The sequence below is a fragment of the Hyperolius riggenbachi genome, chromosome 2, assembly GCF_040937935.1.
Source record: "Hyperolius riggenbachi isolate aHypRig1 chromosome 2, aHypRig1.pri, whole genome shotgun sequence".
Taxonomy (NCBI): Eukaryota; Metazoa; Chordata; class Amphibia; order Anura; family Hyperoliidae; genus Hyperolius; species Hyperolius riggenbachi.
In genome coordinates, this window is record NC_090647.1 from 125271675 (window position 1) to 125289141 (window position 17467).

Genomic DNA, 17467 nt, shown 5'->3' on the forward strand with positions numbered 1-17467 from the left:
CTTCAATAAGCATTACATTACTATATCTGTAATTCACAGATTGTTTGGGTCAACATGCCCTATTGTTTGGGAAAGAACACACATTCCAAACTAATTAGCAGAAGGACACATTGTCAGAAATGCGCCATAAATGATATTGTTTACTGTTTGGAAGTTCATTGTCTGGGGCAAAAAAAGTCAACCAGCAGACAAGATGGCTGGTGACGTCCATTTTTAAATAACTGCGTCAGAAATGACCTAATCAGAATTTATAAACAATATTATGATTTAGGTATTCAAAACAAAAAAGTGTTATGGGTATTTTTAAATGTCAAAGATAGCAAGATGACGCATAAAGTTTCAGCTAATCTGAACCTGGGATTCAGGGAAATTCCAGATTAGGCAGCCATATTGCAGCCAATCACTATAAAAGTAGGAGCTGAAAGCTCATCATTTGCACTAGCCTACCAATCTCCTGAGAAGACACACAAGGCAGAAGCTGCCTTCCCACACATGGTTCTAGATGCTGAAGAGATGACAGAGAAGTGGTAATATGCTTAATATTCTGGTGATTTACTTTATTAATTTTTCAGCATTAAGTTAAGATGTTAGCAAGAAGTTTTTTAGAAGCTATTTTTTTAAGCCATTTCTTCAAGAAGATTACTACAAGTTTTACACAGCTACTAGATACACAGCTATTGATACAGATGAGACTACTTTTGATCCTATTCTACATAACACAACTGTTATATTCTTTTTTGAATGTACTTAGAAGATTGATGATCGCTTGGCTCTAAAGCCTTGATCAGATGGAATACTGTTAGAAGGAAACACTACTTGGAACTGTTCATATTCTGTATATATGCTGTATGATAAGCAAATACAATTTTTTTATATAAAATCATTTACTGAGTGCTCCGATTCATTTCAAAGTACACCGTCAATCTATAATTACTGTTATAGAGGGTTCAGACCCCGCTATGCCGGATTTATATGATAGCAACGCTTTAAAGGCTGGTCCTTTACTGAGTTAGCAATCACGAAAAAGGCAAGAACGGCTCAGGTTTTTGACAGGGCGGCCATGGGTAAGTTGAACCCCTCTCCTGCTGCATGCAGCGCTGTCTAATTTACATTTTGATTACTAGTAGCTGCATACTCATAGCTACTCATCGTACATTACACTACTCTTAAAGGATACCCGAAGTGACATGACATAGACATGTGTATGTACAGTGCCTAGCACACAAATAACTATGCTGGGTTCCTTGTTTTCTTTCTCTGCCTGAAAGAGTTAAATATCAGGTATGTAAGTGGCTGACTCAGTCCTGACTCTTTCTTGCTCTCAGAAGCCATTTTCTGCTAGGAAAGTGTTTTCTAGTTGGAATTTCTCATCAGTGAGGGGCACACTGTAGTCACTTCATGTTAGTCAGGACTGAGTCAGCCACTTACATACCTGATATTTAACTCTTCCAGACAGAGAAAGAAAAAAAGGAACAGCAGTTATCTGTGTGCTAGGCACTGTACATACACATGTCTATCTCATCATGTCACTTTGGGTATCCTTTAATATACTTAAAGGGAAGATCTACTTACCCTGGGCTTCCTCCAGCCCCTGTCAGCCGATATGTCCCTGGCCGTAGCTCCGCTCCAAGCCAGTGGCCTGGGGTCCCCTCCATTGGAGGTGCTGACCTCACCAGGTCGGCATCTTCTGCGCCTGCACACAGTCACTCGCGATTGCACTCATGTGGTCTGGAGCGTTCTGCGCAGGCGCAAAAGATGCTGGCCTTGCAAGGCTGGCATCTCCAATGGAGGGGACCCCGGGCTACCAGATTGGAGCGGAGCTGCAGGGAGGGACATATCGGCTGCCAGGGGCTGGAGGAAGCCCTGGGTAAGTAAGGTGTTTTTTCTTTGGGGGGGGGGGGGGGGGGGGGTTAACCTCTGATCTTCCCCTTAATTGCCAATAACATCATTCCAATTGTCCCATTCAAACAAATGTGGCTCTTGCATGAATCCATTGTAGGGCTTTTGCATTGCCACTATCATTCTGCTTTGAGATTTTTGGTTTATTCATTAAGAAAATGGGATTGGTCTAGCATGAGCTAAAAATATGACTTTTCACAAATCTGCCACATTAATAACACCATATTTATACAAAAGCAGGGACGGATCTGGACCAAGTTGCGCCTGGGGCAAGGTCAGGTTTTGGCACCTAAACTGCCATTCCCCATCCAGTTTTGGCGCCTAATGGTCAGGTTTTGGTGCCTAAAGATCAGGTTTTGGTGCCTAAACTGCCATTCCCCATCCAAATTTTGCCGCCTTTTTAAGAATTCAACAAACTGCGCCTGGGGCAAGAGACCCGTCTGCACCCCCCTCTAGATCCGTCCCTGTACAAAAGTGATCATACCTATTACATAGTTGCATAGTTATTTGGGTTAAAAAAAAGACTTGCGTCCATCGAATTCAACCAGAGAACAAAGTGCAACACCAGCCTGCTTCCTCACATATCCCTGTTGATCCAGAGGAAGGTAAAAAACCCTTACAAGGCATGGTCCAATTAGCCCCAAAAGGAAAAAAAATTGCCAGATGGCAAGCAGATAAAATCCCTGGATCAACATCACTGGGCATTACCTAGTAATTGTAGACATGGATGTCTTTCAATGCAAGGAACGCATCTAAGTCCCCTTTCAATGCAGGTATAGAATTTGCCATAACTACTTCCTGTGGCAATGCATTCCACATCGTAATCACTCTTACTGTAAAGAACCCTTTCCTAAATAAATGTGCAGATCATGTTCTCTAGTCCTTTGAGAACGCCTAGAGACAAAAAGCTCATCCGTCAAGCTTTTATATTGCCCTCTGATGTATTTATACATGTTAATTAGATCCCCTCTAAGGTGTCTTTTCTCTAGACTAAATAAACCCAGTTCATCTAACCTTTCTTAAGGCTCATACACACATCAGACTATAGTCTTTGAAAAATGAAAGATCACAGACCAATCTTACCCCCTTCCATGTAGTATGAGAACCATACCTTCACAGTCTTTTCTATGGAGCTGAACTCCCCATCAGAAAAAAATCTTTGCAAGATGCTGCACACACAGATGCTGTACAGACACAAAAGATCAGTATCTGCAAAAGATCTGTTCCTGCCAAAGATCCGTTCCTGCAAATTGCATTCATAGTCTATGAGATCTGCAGATCATCATACACACCTTGTTTAACTGACATTCATCTGCAGATCAGACAATCATCTGCAGATCTAAAAATCCATCCTGGTGGATCTGATCTGCAGACGAATGTCTGTTAAACAAGGTGTGTATGATGATCTGCAGATATCATAGACTACGGATGCATTTTGCAGGAACAGATCTTTTGCAGACACTGATTTTTCGAATGTGTACAGCATCTTTGTGTGCAGCATCTTGCAAAGATTTCTGTCTGATAAGGAATTCAGCTCCATAGAATAGACTGTGTAGGTATGGCTCTCATACTACATGGAAGGGGGTAAAATTGATTTGTGATCTTTTATTTTCCAAAGACCATGGTCTGATGTGTGTATGAGCCTTTAGTGAGACCTCCCATCCCTCGTATCAATTTTGTTGCTAGTCTCTGCACCTGCTCTAAAACTGCAATATCTTTCCTGTAATGTGGTGCCCAGAACTGAATTCCATATTCCAGATGTGGCCTTACTAGAGAGTTAAACAGGGGCAATATTATGCTAGCATCTCGAGTTTTTATTTCCCTTTTAATGCATCCCAAAATGTTATTAGCTTTAGCTGCAGCGGCTTGGCATTGAATGCGATTATTTAACTTGTTGTCGATGAGTACTCCTAAGTCCTTCTCCAAGTTTGATGTCCCCAACTGTTTTCCATTTATTTTGTATGGTGCTAGACCATTGGTACGACCAAAATGCATGACTTTACATTTTTCAACATTGAATGTCATCTCCCATTTATGTGCCCATATCCTATCCCATCCAATCCAGATCCTATTGTAATATGATACTATCTTCCTGAGAGTTGATGATTCTACACAATTTTGTATCCTCTGCAAAAATAGCAACATTGCCTTCTACTGCATCTACTAGGTCATTAATGAATAAATTGAAGGCCACTGGACCCAGTACAGACCCCTGTGGGACCCCACTGCTAACAGTCACCCATTTTGAGTATGATCCATTGACCACAACTCTTTTTCTGTCCATTAGCCAGTTCCCTATCCATGCACACAGACTCTTCCCCAGTCCTTGCATCCTCAACTTTTGCACCAGACTTTTGTGGGGAACAGTGTCAAAGGCCTTTGCAAAGTCCAAGTATATCACATCTACAGCATTCCCAATATCCATATTAGCATTCACTACCTCATAAAAGCTGAGCATGTTAGTCAAACAGGACCTGTCTTTAGTAAACCCACGCTGATGCTGAAAAATAAGATTATTTTCTACTATGAAGTCATGTATAGTATCTTAGTAACCCCTCAAATAGTTTGCATCCAACTGATGTTAAACTTTACTGGTCTATAATTCCCTGGATCTGATTTTTTGCCCTTCTTAAATAATGGGAAAACGTGGGCTGTACGCCAGTGTACTGGGACTGCCAGTTGAAAGAGTCACAAAAGATGAGAAAAATTGGTTTATCTATGCCTGAACTTAATTCCCTTAGAACTCAAGGATGCATGCCATCCGGGCCAGGTGCCTTGTCTATATTTAATTTATTTAGTCTTACATTCTTCTTCCTGCGATAAGTTTTTAATATTACAATTGGAAGATTGAGACTCTTCTGTATCTGTAATTTGCATCATTGATGTTTCCCTTGTGAAGGCAGAAGCAAAAAAAGCATTTAATAACTCTGCCTTACCTTGGTCATCACAACAAACACAATTGCTAACTCCCAGCTAGGGCAATTTCCTGCTTTTATCTGGTCAGCAGATGCCAGTCAGCCAATCAGGTGTACCATTTGCCTGCTGTACCAAATCTAGCAGGAATTGCATTGCACAAATTGGGTAGCATTCAGGTGGGAGGCTTCGGTTGGACGCAATCGTAGATTGCATCGGTTACAGGGACGCCCCATGTAGGCACATCTCCCACACGGTCCCCTCCCTAACCACTCATCTGTCAACCACATCCTGGAAACTGCAAAAGAAATTTTAAAATCACAAACACTAGTCCGCACGACAGCCAGGGGCCCCAGTCTCTCTCACTGGCTGGGGCCCCCAAACCACCATGCAATACCTAGAGGGAAGTGCAGGCAGGCCCTGGACCTCTCACCTCCAGGAAACTCACCCCTCCCCCCCCCCAATGCCTCTAAACTGATTGTGAACTGCAACAAACACAATTGCTAACTCCCAGCTAGAGCAATTTCCTGCCTTTATCTGTTCAGGGTCAGCAGATTGGTCATCCACCATTGAGTTCCCACCCCCATCCTTTAGGAGTCCTATACAGTCAACTTTTTTTTTTTTTTTTTTTTTAGAGTTGATGTACTTGTAAATCTTCTTTGGGTTAGATTTGATATCCCTATCGATTTGATTTTCAGCTTCAATCTTTGCCAGCCTAATTTCTTTTTTACATTTTTTTATTGCACTCCTTCTAATTGCTTAATGCAGCCTCGGTCCCCTCCTGTTTAGGACCTTATAGGCATTCTTTTTCAACTTCATTTTATCTCTAACCTTTCTATACATCCATAGAGGCCTTTTTTTTATTCCTAGACATTTTGTTTCCATATGGGATATACATACTTCAATAATGATTGAGAATAACTTTAAAAGCTTGCCATTTCCCTTCAGGGCCCTTCCCTTGTAGTACATTATCCCAGTTCACCAAACTTAGTGCCTGACTGAGTTGATTGAATTTTGCTTTTCTAAAAGTGGTCCCGCTGCCCCGCGGCCTATCAGTCACCAGATCAAACTTTATCATGTTGTGATCACTATTTCCCAAATGTTCTTGAACCTGCACATTTCATACATTATCTGGTCTATTAGAAATTATCACATCCAGTAACGCATTCCCCTAGTTGGTTCCGTTACCATTTGAGTCAGGAAATTACAATGCAATCTACTTTGATCGTCCACATGAAATCAACCTAAACTGACAGTCCACAGCTCCGGTTCTGTGAATGGAGAAATGCGTTGCTAGCCATGCCTGCTACTTCCTGCTACAAAAAAAAACAGTGGTTGGCAGCCTGTGGATTTTTATTTTGGCTCAGGACCACTACGTATTAAAGTGGTGATCTACAACTGACATTCTCTGTTATGGCCTATGGCAATCACTGCTATAAAGCTGAACACTATGGCCTTATTCAATTTCCTTGTCCTCCTAAGCTTTCTGCCAGCTGATATTTTCACACCTTATTACTAAAATGCCTTTAAAGGCATTTTAGTAATAAGGTGTGAAAATATCAGCTGGCAGAAAGCTTAGGAGGACAAGGAAATTGAATAAGGCCATAGTGTTCAGCTTTATAGCAGTGATTGCCATAGGCCATAACAGAGAATGTCAGTTGTAGATCACCACTCCGGAGGTGGGGCCGGAGCATCGGTGAGTGGCTGCGTGGGTACAGGATGTCTGCGGGGGACCATTAGAAGCCCCGGGTAACTTCAACTCATTTTCCCCCGACCCCCTACAGTATCCCTTTAAGCCACTAGCAAGCACTAAAATACTAGAATACTAGAATAATTTTGACAGCACTTTTTTTCCTGTTTTGGTGCTTTTTGAATCTCATAGTAAAGTTACAGTATTTTAAAAAAGATGAAAAATTATCTCCTAGGAAAAACCTTAGGAAAAAAAAATTAAATAATGGCCAGAGTGGTGATCTATAAAGTGCTGATCCCACGGATCACCTGTTTATAAATCTAGCGATCATCACTAATATCTGGCCCAAAAAAATGTGGCAATCACAGATAAGTATTAAAAAATAATCCTATTTTTTGTGCTGCACACAATATCCAATTCCAATAAATATCACACTCAGAGAACTGAATCTGTTATCAAATGCAATTGCATTAGTAAAACCACCTTCAATACAATACAAAACAATCCCGTTCCCCAAATATTGCACCAAACTCTTGACAAGACATTGGTGCAATATTTGGGGAACAGGATTGTTTTGTATTGTATTGAAGGTGGTTTTATTAATACAATTGCATTTAATAACTGATTCCATTCTCTGAGTGTGATATTTATTGGAATCACAGATCACTGCCAATTCCTCATAAAGTGGCAATCATCTAAGATGATTGTCACAGTTATAAAAACGGTCTGACAAATTGCTGCTATTTCTGCTGAAAAGGTGCCATCTATCTAAACTGAAGACCACCACAGTTTCTACAACACACGGTAGATATGGCTGGGGATGAATTGGGGTCCTTAAAGCGGACCTGAACTCAGAAGTCCTCTCTGCTCTAAAAGATACACAACAGCATAATAACCTTTAAACAAAAAACATTTCTTTGTGACGGTATAATATTGCTTCTGCTATTCATGCAAGTGAAATCTCTGTAGTAATGTAAGGAAATGGTGCCATCTGCAGACTGTGAGGTGAAACACTTGAATGAAGACATAATGAGGACATAAACGTTTTATTTTACAATCTAAGGAGAGCTGAAAGAGCTGGATGCTTTAACATGAACATATGTAGCTTGACCTCTCCGAGAATATAAAATCTAATGAATTATTGATCTCATAAGGATCTACCTACCTGTAATATCCATTATGCTTGCTCTGACCTTTTTAAATATTATAAATTGCACTATAATAGACAAGTTCTAAGTAAATTATGTACATTTTGCAAAATGCTGAAAAGGTGCTTTGAAGAGAAGTTGAAAACTTATCTGGTGGGAGATATCTCATGAGAAAGCTGCATTGCATATTGCTCAGGAGTAATCCATGAGATAGACAGATAAGGAGAGATAAATCATGAGTTAAGATAAGGGATTTACTCACAGAACCCATTTTATGAATGATCTTTCATTACTTCATTTTCTCTGGAATTATTTCTCCTTATTTGTCTCGACTCACAATTCATCTTTTCTTGTCTGTTTTATCTCATGAATTCGCTCTCCTTATTTATCTCAAGGTGCCCATACATGGTACAATTTTTCATTTTTTTCGATTAAATAATTTAGTTCGATTATTCCGTTAGATCAAATATAAAGATTTTTCCAGCATGTCTGATCTGATTTTTCTTGAAAAAACAGGATAATCGTTCAAATTTCTTCATCAGAAAAAAAAATATTTTCAACTTTCTTTCGATTTAGATCAGGGGTCTCAAACTCGCGGCCCGCGGGCCATTTGCAGCCCTCGATACAATATTTTGTGGCCCTCGCCGGCAAAAGCTTCCTTAGTTCGCTTCAGTGCTCCCAAGTAATCCGCCGCATCCCCGCCGCTAAACGAGGGCTGCAGAGCTCCCAAATCGCCCGGGGGGCAATCCGCCGGCATTTCCTGGAAGGGGCAGAGCTTTCAGCTTCAGCTCTGCCCCTCCTGACGTCAATCGCTGCATGGATTGCCGCCTCTCTCTCTGTGAAGGAAGAGTGAGAGGGGCGGGCGGAGGCGGCGATGCGCCGCGATTGTGAAATTCCTTATGCGCACCAGCCTCATCCTGACTTTGCCTCCTGTGGCCCCCAGGTAAATTGAGTTTGAGACCCCTGATTTAGATCGAATAAATGGGATACTCGAACATTTTTATTGTACCATGTATGGCCACCATCAGAAATGGTCTCTGGAATTGAAATATGTTTACCCTATGAGTCCCTAAAAGTGAAATTGCTCCTGAGGAAGTGAACAATACTCATTCTTATGTTCACAAAATGCGTCGAGGTTAATGATAATCTCGGCTGAAAAGATCTAACACTATACTCACTGTGATCGTTGTATTACATGTACGGGCAAATCTCTCCATCAGGAGTCACCTTGAAGAACACCAAAGGAAAATGAGACTTATCCCATTCTTTTCTACATCAAATCTTGGTTGGTGGCAGGAGCATGATATGTATTTATACGTCTCTCATGCAAAATATTGATTATTGATGGCTAAGTATACTGTGCTTTGGTAATTTTATGTCTTGCCTTGCAGTGTTTTTGTTAATAGACTTTACTATTTTTAACTACGGATGAATGACCTGATTTATGGCCCTAAAACAACAACTTTTCATTAGGCTAGATTTAAATACTATTTATTTTTACCTGGCAGGTGTCAATCCCACCTTCCTCATAGCCTGCACAGATCATATTGTCACTTATCATACCATTGTACCATCCACGCCTGTTACAAACTGAAGAGGGAATAATATCTATCTCTGCCTCCTGCAAGGTATTTGACGTTATGCCTGGAAAACAAACAAACCCACATGCACAATATAAAGTTAGATAAAGCCTATAAAGCTGGCCACACACTTATACTGTAGATTTCCACCCAATGTTCCAGAACGATTGATTCTTGTCTGAAAAGAATCGATTCAGAAGCAATTGATTCATACCATACACTGCACATCAATTTCCAGCAGAGAATAGGGAATCTATTGAAAATCGATCAAACTGCAGAGTTGCACTGTTCCATGCAGTGCGCAGCTAAAGGCCATTGATCTGCCAATGCTCTTGCTCCGATCCCGATTGTTTTAAAATTTTCCTTCCTGTCCGATTGATACTTTCGATCAATCTGACATTTGGCGGAATCGATTTCCAGTAGATAAATCGAATATGCAAGGAATCTAATGAGAAAATCGATGAGCGTATGGACACCTTAAAGTCACTCAAAACGAATTCAATAAAGAAGAAAAGTAATGCACCTACTATGCCCATGTGGTCAGAAAAAAAAATTAGTAACGGTAGCCATACATCTAACGATTGTGAGTCGACAAAGCAATCAACTTTAATAGGCAATCAATTGACTTCAGTATGGCTGATCGCAAGTCGACTAGTGACCCACACACTACAAGCGACATCCTATGGGATTAACCTTCACTAATCGATCTGACCAATGTTGCGTCTCCATGCTCTGAATGCAAAAATCAATTCAGAGTCATTCGAATGACGTGAACAGTAGCCGTTTCCTGTGCGATCGACCAATATCTTGTACTAACCTAGTTGATTCAACATGATATCGGCCACTTTTCATTGATTGGGCATGCTGGAACACACTCAATTCAATAAAATGATTGAATCTAATGGTTGATCGTACTGCCAAATCGCTAGATGTATGGCCACCTTTACACACGTCCTAAAATATATATTATGTACTAAAAATGTGCTGCTAAACCTAGTGCTTTATTCAGGGGCGTAACTACACTTAACAGGCCCCCCCTGCAAAAATAAAGGAAGGTAGAATAGAAAGGTGCTGGCACTGCAGCTAAGGGTGCAGGGAGAGTTGCAGGGGTGCAGACCAGGTATTCGGTGTTATGCAGATAGACCAGCGTGCTCAGGCTCAGATAGACATCATATGCAGGTGGAGGAAAAGATGAGAAATGCCGGCACTGCTGTAAACTGCTTGTTTATTCATAACACATGGTGCAACATCGTGGATTCAAATTTCATGCATATTGAGAACTAACATACCGGTTTGCTGGTGAAGCTGTGCGGTGGGTGCTGGGGATGAGAGCCTTACAGCCGTTTCGCGCAGATGCGCTTCTACGGAGGCTGCCTCTATGTTAGTTCTCAATATGCATGAACTTTGAATCCACGATGTTGCACCATGTGTTATGAATAAACAAGCAGTTTAAAAAATAATAGCATGCGGCCCCCTTGGTCCCCAAACCCCATGCAGGTCACGTGATTGGGAGCCGGCCAATGGCAGCAGAGAGTGTTGTACTGTTAAGCAGTGCCTCCTATGTCGGGCTATACTGGGAGCACCTATGCTGGCCGGGCTATACTGGGAGCTCCTATGCCTGGCTATACTGGGAGTGCCTATGCCTGTCTATACTTGGAGCACCTGCCTGGCTATACTGGGAGCTCCTATGCCTGGCTATACTGGGAGCTCCTATGTCTGGCTATACTGGGAGCTCCTATGCCTGGCTATACTGGGAGCACCTATGCCTGGCTATACTGGGAGCTCCTACGCCTGGCTATACTGGAAGTGCCTATGCCTGTCTATACTGGGAGCACCTGCCTGGCTATACTGGGAGTTCCTATGCCTGGCTATACTGGGAGCACCTATGCCTGGCTATACTGGGAGCTCCAATGCCTGGCTATACTGGGAGCACCCATGCCTGGCTATACTGGGAGCACCCATGCCTGGCTATACTGGGAGCACATGCCTGGCTATACTGGGAGCACCTATGCCTGGCTATACTGGGAGCTCCTACACCTGGCTATACTGGAAGTGCCTATGCCTGTCTATACTGGGAGCACCTGCCTGGCTATACTGGGAGCTCCTATGCCTGGCTATACTGGAAGCACCTATGCCTGGCTATACTGGAAGCACCTATGCCTGGCTATACTGGGAGCTCCAATGCCTGGCTATACTGGGAGCACCTATGCCTGGCTATACTGGGAGCACCTATGCCTGGCTATACTGGGAGCTCCAATGCCTGACTATACTGGGAGCACCTATGCCTGGCTATACTGGGAGCTCCAATGCCTGGCTATACTGGGAGCACCTATGCCTGGCTATACTGGGGGCACCTATGCCTGGCTATACTGGGAGCACATGCCTGGCTATACTGGGAGCTCCTATGCATGGCTTTACTGGGAGCTCCTATGCCTGGCTATACTGGGAGCTCCTATGCCTGGCTATACTGGGAGCACCTATGCCTGGCTATACTGGGAGCACCTATGCTGGCCGGGGTATACAAGAAGCTCCTATGCTTGGCTATACTGGGAGCACATGCCTGGCTATACTGGTAGCACATGCCTGGCTATACTGGAAGCGCCGATGCCTGGCTATACTGGAAGCGCCTATGCCTGGCTATACAGAGAGCACCTATGCCTTGCTATACTGGGAGCACCTATGCCTGGCTATACTGGAAGCTCCTATGCCTGGCTATACTGGGAGCACCTATGCCTGGCTATACTGGGAGCACCTATGCCTGGCTATACTGGAAGCTCCTATGCCTGGCTATACTGGGAGAACCTAAGCCTAGCTACCTAGACTGAGAGCACCTATACTTAGCTACCTACACTGGGGGGGGGGGGGGGCTATACCTGGCTAACTGATACTGTGGACACACCTGGCCAGCCTATACTGCAGGCACCTATACCTGGGTCTGTGGGGGGGATTTTTACACCCGCGCCCCGGGTGTAATTTAGCCTAGAAACTGCCCTGACTGTCTTTATAGTCATTTGTTACTTTTGTCACTGTAATTACCAATTCTGTTATTTGTTACCAATTCTATATTTTGCATATTGGTGTATACCATTGTCTGTTTTATTATGTACCCCATGTTTGTTTCTTATTTTATACAGCGCCACTGTTATACTCACGATACTCACCCGTCCCCGGGTCTAACGCGAGCCTCTTTAGACTCCATCCCGGCAGGTCTCCGGGAGCAGCGTCCATGACACACTCTCCCAGCAGCTGTGGTGACATGCTCTAAGGAGCACATGCGTCTCTTCTCGTTACTTGTAGTGTCGGCAGGGGGCGGAGCACCAGTGCTGGCACGAAGGCCAGGGTATTTAAACCCTGGCCACTCAGCGCTCAATGCTGTGGGGAGCTGCATGGCATGTCCCCACGCCGTATGCAGCTCCAGTCAGTCCTGTCAGCTCTAGTCAGTCCTGTCAGCCTGTCACAGCTCCTGTCAGGGCTCCAGCCAGTCCAGTCCTGTCACAACTCCTGTCAGGGCTCCTCCCAGTCCAGTCCCATCGCATCTCCTGTTAGCTCAGTCCTGTCACAGCTCCTGTTAGCTCAGTCCTGTCACAGCTCCTGTCAGCTCAGTCCTGTCGCACATTACTGTCAGTCCAGTCCTGTCGCAGTTCCAGTTGTCAGAATTCTAGCGGTTTATTTATGCAGGAAAAGCTGTCATATGCGAATGTTTTAAGTTTTAATGTTCTATGCAAAATGTCATTGTAAACTGTAGAGTTAGAGTACTTCTTTAAAATATTGCTCTGGGACACCATAGCATATTCCAGGCAGTGAAACTCATAATTATGATGTTATTTTAGTTACAGAAGCTAAAACATTTTTGTTTATGTTGCAAGCAACTTTCAAATGTCAATGTTGTAGACAGCGCAGTATGTGAAGAAAAGAAAGAAGTTTAAAAGTCACATTACTGCAGCAATCATCTATGAATATTTGCTCAGTTAATACATATAAATATCAATAATCAATACAGTCCTTCTAAAGAAAGAAATAATAATTATTATTCCCTATAATTACATATAATAGAATTTATTACTTCGAAATACATTTTAAATGCTGGATTCTGTCAGTGATAGTGTGAGACAGTTAATCTTTCATAAGATTATTTTAACTTGTAAGCTAGAAGATTGTTGACATGTACTTGTTACAAGGCCGTTACAGCCAGCAAGAAAAGATAAAATTTCCCAGCCAGGGAAAGTCAAAATATGAAAAATATAAAACAAAAAGAAGGGGTTTTCCCAATTATTTAAAAATGATTAAATGGTGACATCTGCCGGTGGAAATTATTAAATGTATTTATTCATAAGAAAGACAAATATATATAGAAGGTATATTAAGTTTAATTATGCAATTATATCTTATATGATTAATTGTTTTAAGAAGAATTATATAATAAGCTATATATTTAAATGAGTATATTAGAAGCCCTGTGTACTTCAATAAGCATTACATTACTATATCCGTAATTCACAGATTGTTTGGGTAAACATGCCCTATTTCTTGTTTGGGAAAGGACAGACACATTTCAAACTAATTAGCAGAAGGACACATTATCAGAAATGCGTCGTGAATGACATTGTTTAATGTCTTAAAGTCCCAATGTCTGGGGCAAATAAGTCAACCAGCAGACAAGATGGCTGATGACCACCATTTTTATTTACTGCATCAAATATGACCTGCTAAGCAAATGTCAATATGTATAAACATTGCAAAACTATGTAGATTCTCACAGTTAAGATAATTAAGGTATTCAAAACAAAAAAGTGTTATGGGTATTTTAAATGTCAAATATAGCGAGTTACGCACTGAAGTTTCAGCCAATCAGAACCTGGGATTTAGGGAAATTTCAGATTAGGCAGCCATATTGCATCCAATCACTATAAAAGTAGGAGCTGAAAGCTCATAATTTGCACTAGCCTACCAATCTTCTGAGAAGACACACGAGATAGAAGCTACCTTCCCACACGTGGTTCTAGATGCTGAAGAGATGACAGAGAAGGGGTAATATGCTTAATATTCTGGTGATTTACTTTATTAATTTTTCAGCATTAAGTATAAGTCCTGTCCACTACCAGGTAGATCCTTTTGTCGTCCTTCCCACACCATAGGATTTTCCCCTCCTGTTCTTCTCGTCACTGGTGGGCAGCTCTGGGGGTTGTGACCTGGTGGGCATCAGGCGCAAAGTAGTCCGTCGCCCATTGGGGTGATGGCCCATCATCCCTTGCAGGTTGCGCTGGCAAAGATCCGTGCTCACTTAGACTCCATGTCTCAGGAGTGTCTGCACCCATCACCAGTGCCGAGATCGACAGGACCTTGACAGCCACGGAATATGTTGGCGCTTTATAAACCAATAATAATAACAACAACAACATATACTCATTGTCTCAATCTCTTTGTGCATAGTGATCACTAAACCATGTAGATCCAACAAAGTATTCCTAAATCCAGAAACAGCTTTGTAATATTACCTCCTGGTGCAGTTGTACCCCAGCCAGTGATGAAGCACTGTGTCATATTGTCTACATGCAGCTCTTGTGTTGCCAGGCAGATTGGTTGGATATAATCTGTATATTTTATGGAACTTGCCAGTCGCATCAAAGCTACATCATTATTCATTGTCACCTTGTTAAAATTTGCATGGACTCGCATTCCAATAACAGCTGATATTATCCTCATTGTAGAAGAACCTGGGATGCTGTTCACTCCAAAGACTGCTCTCCACATCCGAGGATTCCTGAGAAAAATTGAGATGTTTTAAGCATTATACTAACTACTATACACTGCATCACTAACTCATTAAAGCAGATCTAACGTTCCCCCAGTTAATCTAACCTTTGCAATGTTTATATACCTAATTGACAGTAAATAATGCACAATGTTATATCATCTTGCTGGCCAGCCATGGCGTTTGCCTTCTTGGTTTCTGAAAATCCTGAAAATGACATTACCTGCAAAACTGATGTTTCTACCGGTAAGTAGCATGGAGCTATCACCAGATACTAAGAAAGTTATATCTGCCCGTTTAAAGAGGAACTGCAGTAAAAATAACATATGGCAATGAAAAAAATGTGCTTAATTTTAACAGTACTTATTTATAGATGTTTTATTCAGTGTTTGCCTATTGTAAAATCTTTCCTCTCCCTGATTTACATTCTAAAATTTATCACATCTTTACTGCTGGCAGGTGATGTCTGTGCAGGGGGATGCTTCTTTTTTTGACAGTGGGAAACAGCTGTTATTTCCCACATTGCAACACGGCTCCTACAGTGCCTAGTGACATCACACAGTGGGAGGGGTTTCACTACAGTATCAGCCATACAGAGCCCCCTGATAATCCGTTTGAGAAAAGGAAAAGATTTCTCATGGGAAAGGGGGTATCAGCTATCGATTGGGATGAAGTTTAATCCTTGGTTATGGTTCCTCTTTAAAGGGAACCTGAAGTGAGAAGCATATGGAGGCTGACATATTTATTACCGTTTTCAACAATACAGATTGCTTGGCTGTCCTGCTGATCCTCTGCTTCTAATACTTTTAGCCATAGATCCTGAACAAGCATGCAGATCAGGTTAACTGCATGCTTTTTTCTCAGGTGTGTGGTTCAGACACTACTGATGTCAGAATGATCAGCAGGGCTGCCAGGCAATTGGTATTGTTTAAAAGGAATTAAATATGGCCTCCACATCCCTCTAAATTTAGTAGCCCATGAAAGTGTACATGAGACTAAGCTATCACAAGGATTTATATTGACCTGGGACTTCCTCCAGCCCCCTGTAGTCCATCTGCTCCCTCCCAGTCCTCTCCTCCTCTCCGTTGTGCATGCTGCCATCAGCCCTAGTGAACGACTACTGTACAAGTGTTTTCCCGGTGCATCCCCGAGCATGCTCCCGTAATCATGTTTGTACAGAATGCCCCCATCCATGGGAGCGTGATGGGGGGGTGGGTGGATGGGTACATGGCCAGGACCACGCATGTGCAGTGTGCTGCAGCAGGGCTGGATCGCGAACACCACTGTGACACAACAGATGGACTACAGGGGGCTGGAGGAAGCCCAAGGTAAATGTAAGATTAAAGATGGCCCTGCTTAGGAGAACTCATGGAGAAGCATGTGATCAGTTTGATCAGCTGATAGATTTGTAAGGTTCTGATTTGCTGGTCCTGATCATGTGTTAAACCAGGAAGTCATCACTGCAAACCAGGACCTTACAAATCTATCAGCTGATCAAACTGATCACATGCTTCTCCATGAGTTCTCCTGATCAGGGCCATCCCTACTTGTGATAGGTTTGTCTCAGGTTTTGAATATACATCTGTTGCTTCGCCTCCAGCATGTGGGTTAGTATTGCTTAAAGGACCCTTATAGCAAAGATTTATGGGACATGGAGAATTACTGTTTACATGACAGCTTAACGGGTCGCTATGATGAGTAATTCATGTTACAGCATTATTGATCAGGTTCCCATTGTAAGATGGATTACCTTGTAAATGTCAGGGCTGTTTGTAGTGTATGTTGGAGCTCTGCCTGTTCAGCACTGAGGTTCCTGTTTACATTAGAGATGGCTGCTGTCCAGCATGTAACACTGACTAATGTGTATGACAGTCAGTCTAGAGACTTGGCAGTAACAGGAATCCTCAGGAAGTCATGGTCAGGTGAAAGGTCTATATGCAAGAGATTATTTCATGTTTCATACTGAGAAAAAAAAGCTCAGAAATGAAGCAAGCAATGCGCACTAGAGAGCTTGTATTGGGGGAATCTGAATACTGAGCTTTATCAGTGCTCTCCAGTTGCTTAAAAATTATGAATCCAGTAGACAATACTGCTCAATAATAGAATAAAAAAAATAATCAAAACAAGCGTATCATAATACAGATAGGATCAGCGCTGAGACCATCTGTCCCAGATAAAATGGAATTTTTTCAGTGTCCCTCTATGAGGGAAAATACATTTTTAACCTCCTTGGCGGTAACCCCGTGTGTGACACGGGGTAAGCCGCCGGAGGGTGCCGCTCAGGCCTTGCTGGGCCGATTTACATAATTTTTTTTTTTTGCTACACGCAGCTAGCACTTTGCTAGCTGCGTGTGCATAATGATTGCTGCCGCTACCTGCCGATTCGCCGCTATCCGCCGCGCCATCCCCCCCCGACCTCTTTCGCTGCCTGGCCAATCAGTGCCAGGCAGCGCTGAGGGGTGGTTCGGAACACCCGCTGACGTCA

At 42.5% G+C, this 17467-nt stretch overlaps 1 protein-coding gene across 1 annotated transcript in view; it reads right to left on the reverse strand.

The window, feature by feature from the left end:
• The window catches only part of TMPRSS12 (transmembrane serine protease 12), a 42123-nt gene that overhangs the window by 5934 nt on the left and 18722 nt on the right, over positions 1-17467 (reverse strand). The window contains exons 3-4 of the mRNA XM_068267354.1: positions 14726-14991; positions 9152-9294 (exon numbers count right to left, since the gene is read on the reverse strand). Of these exons, the coding sequence (XP_068123455.1) occupies positions 9152-9294; positions 14726-14991 (409 nt within the window). The remainder of the gene's footprint in view (positions 1-9151; positions 9295-14725; positions 14992-17467) is intronic.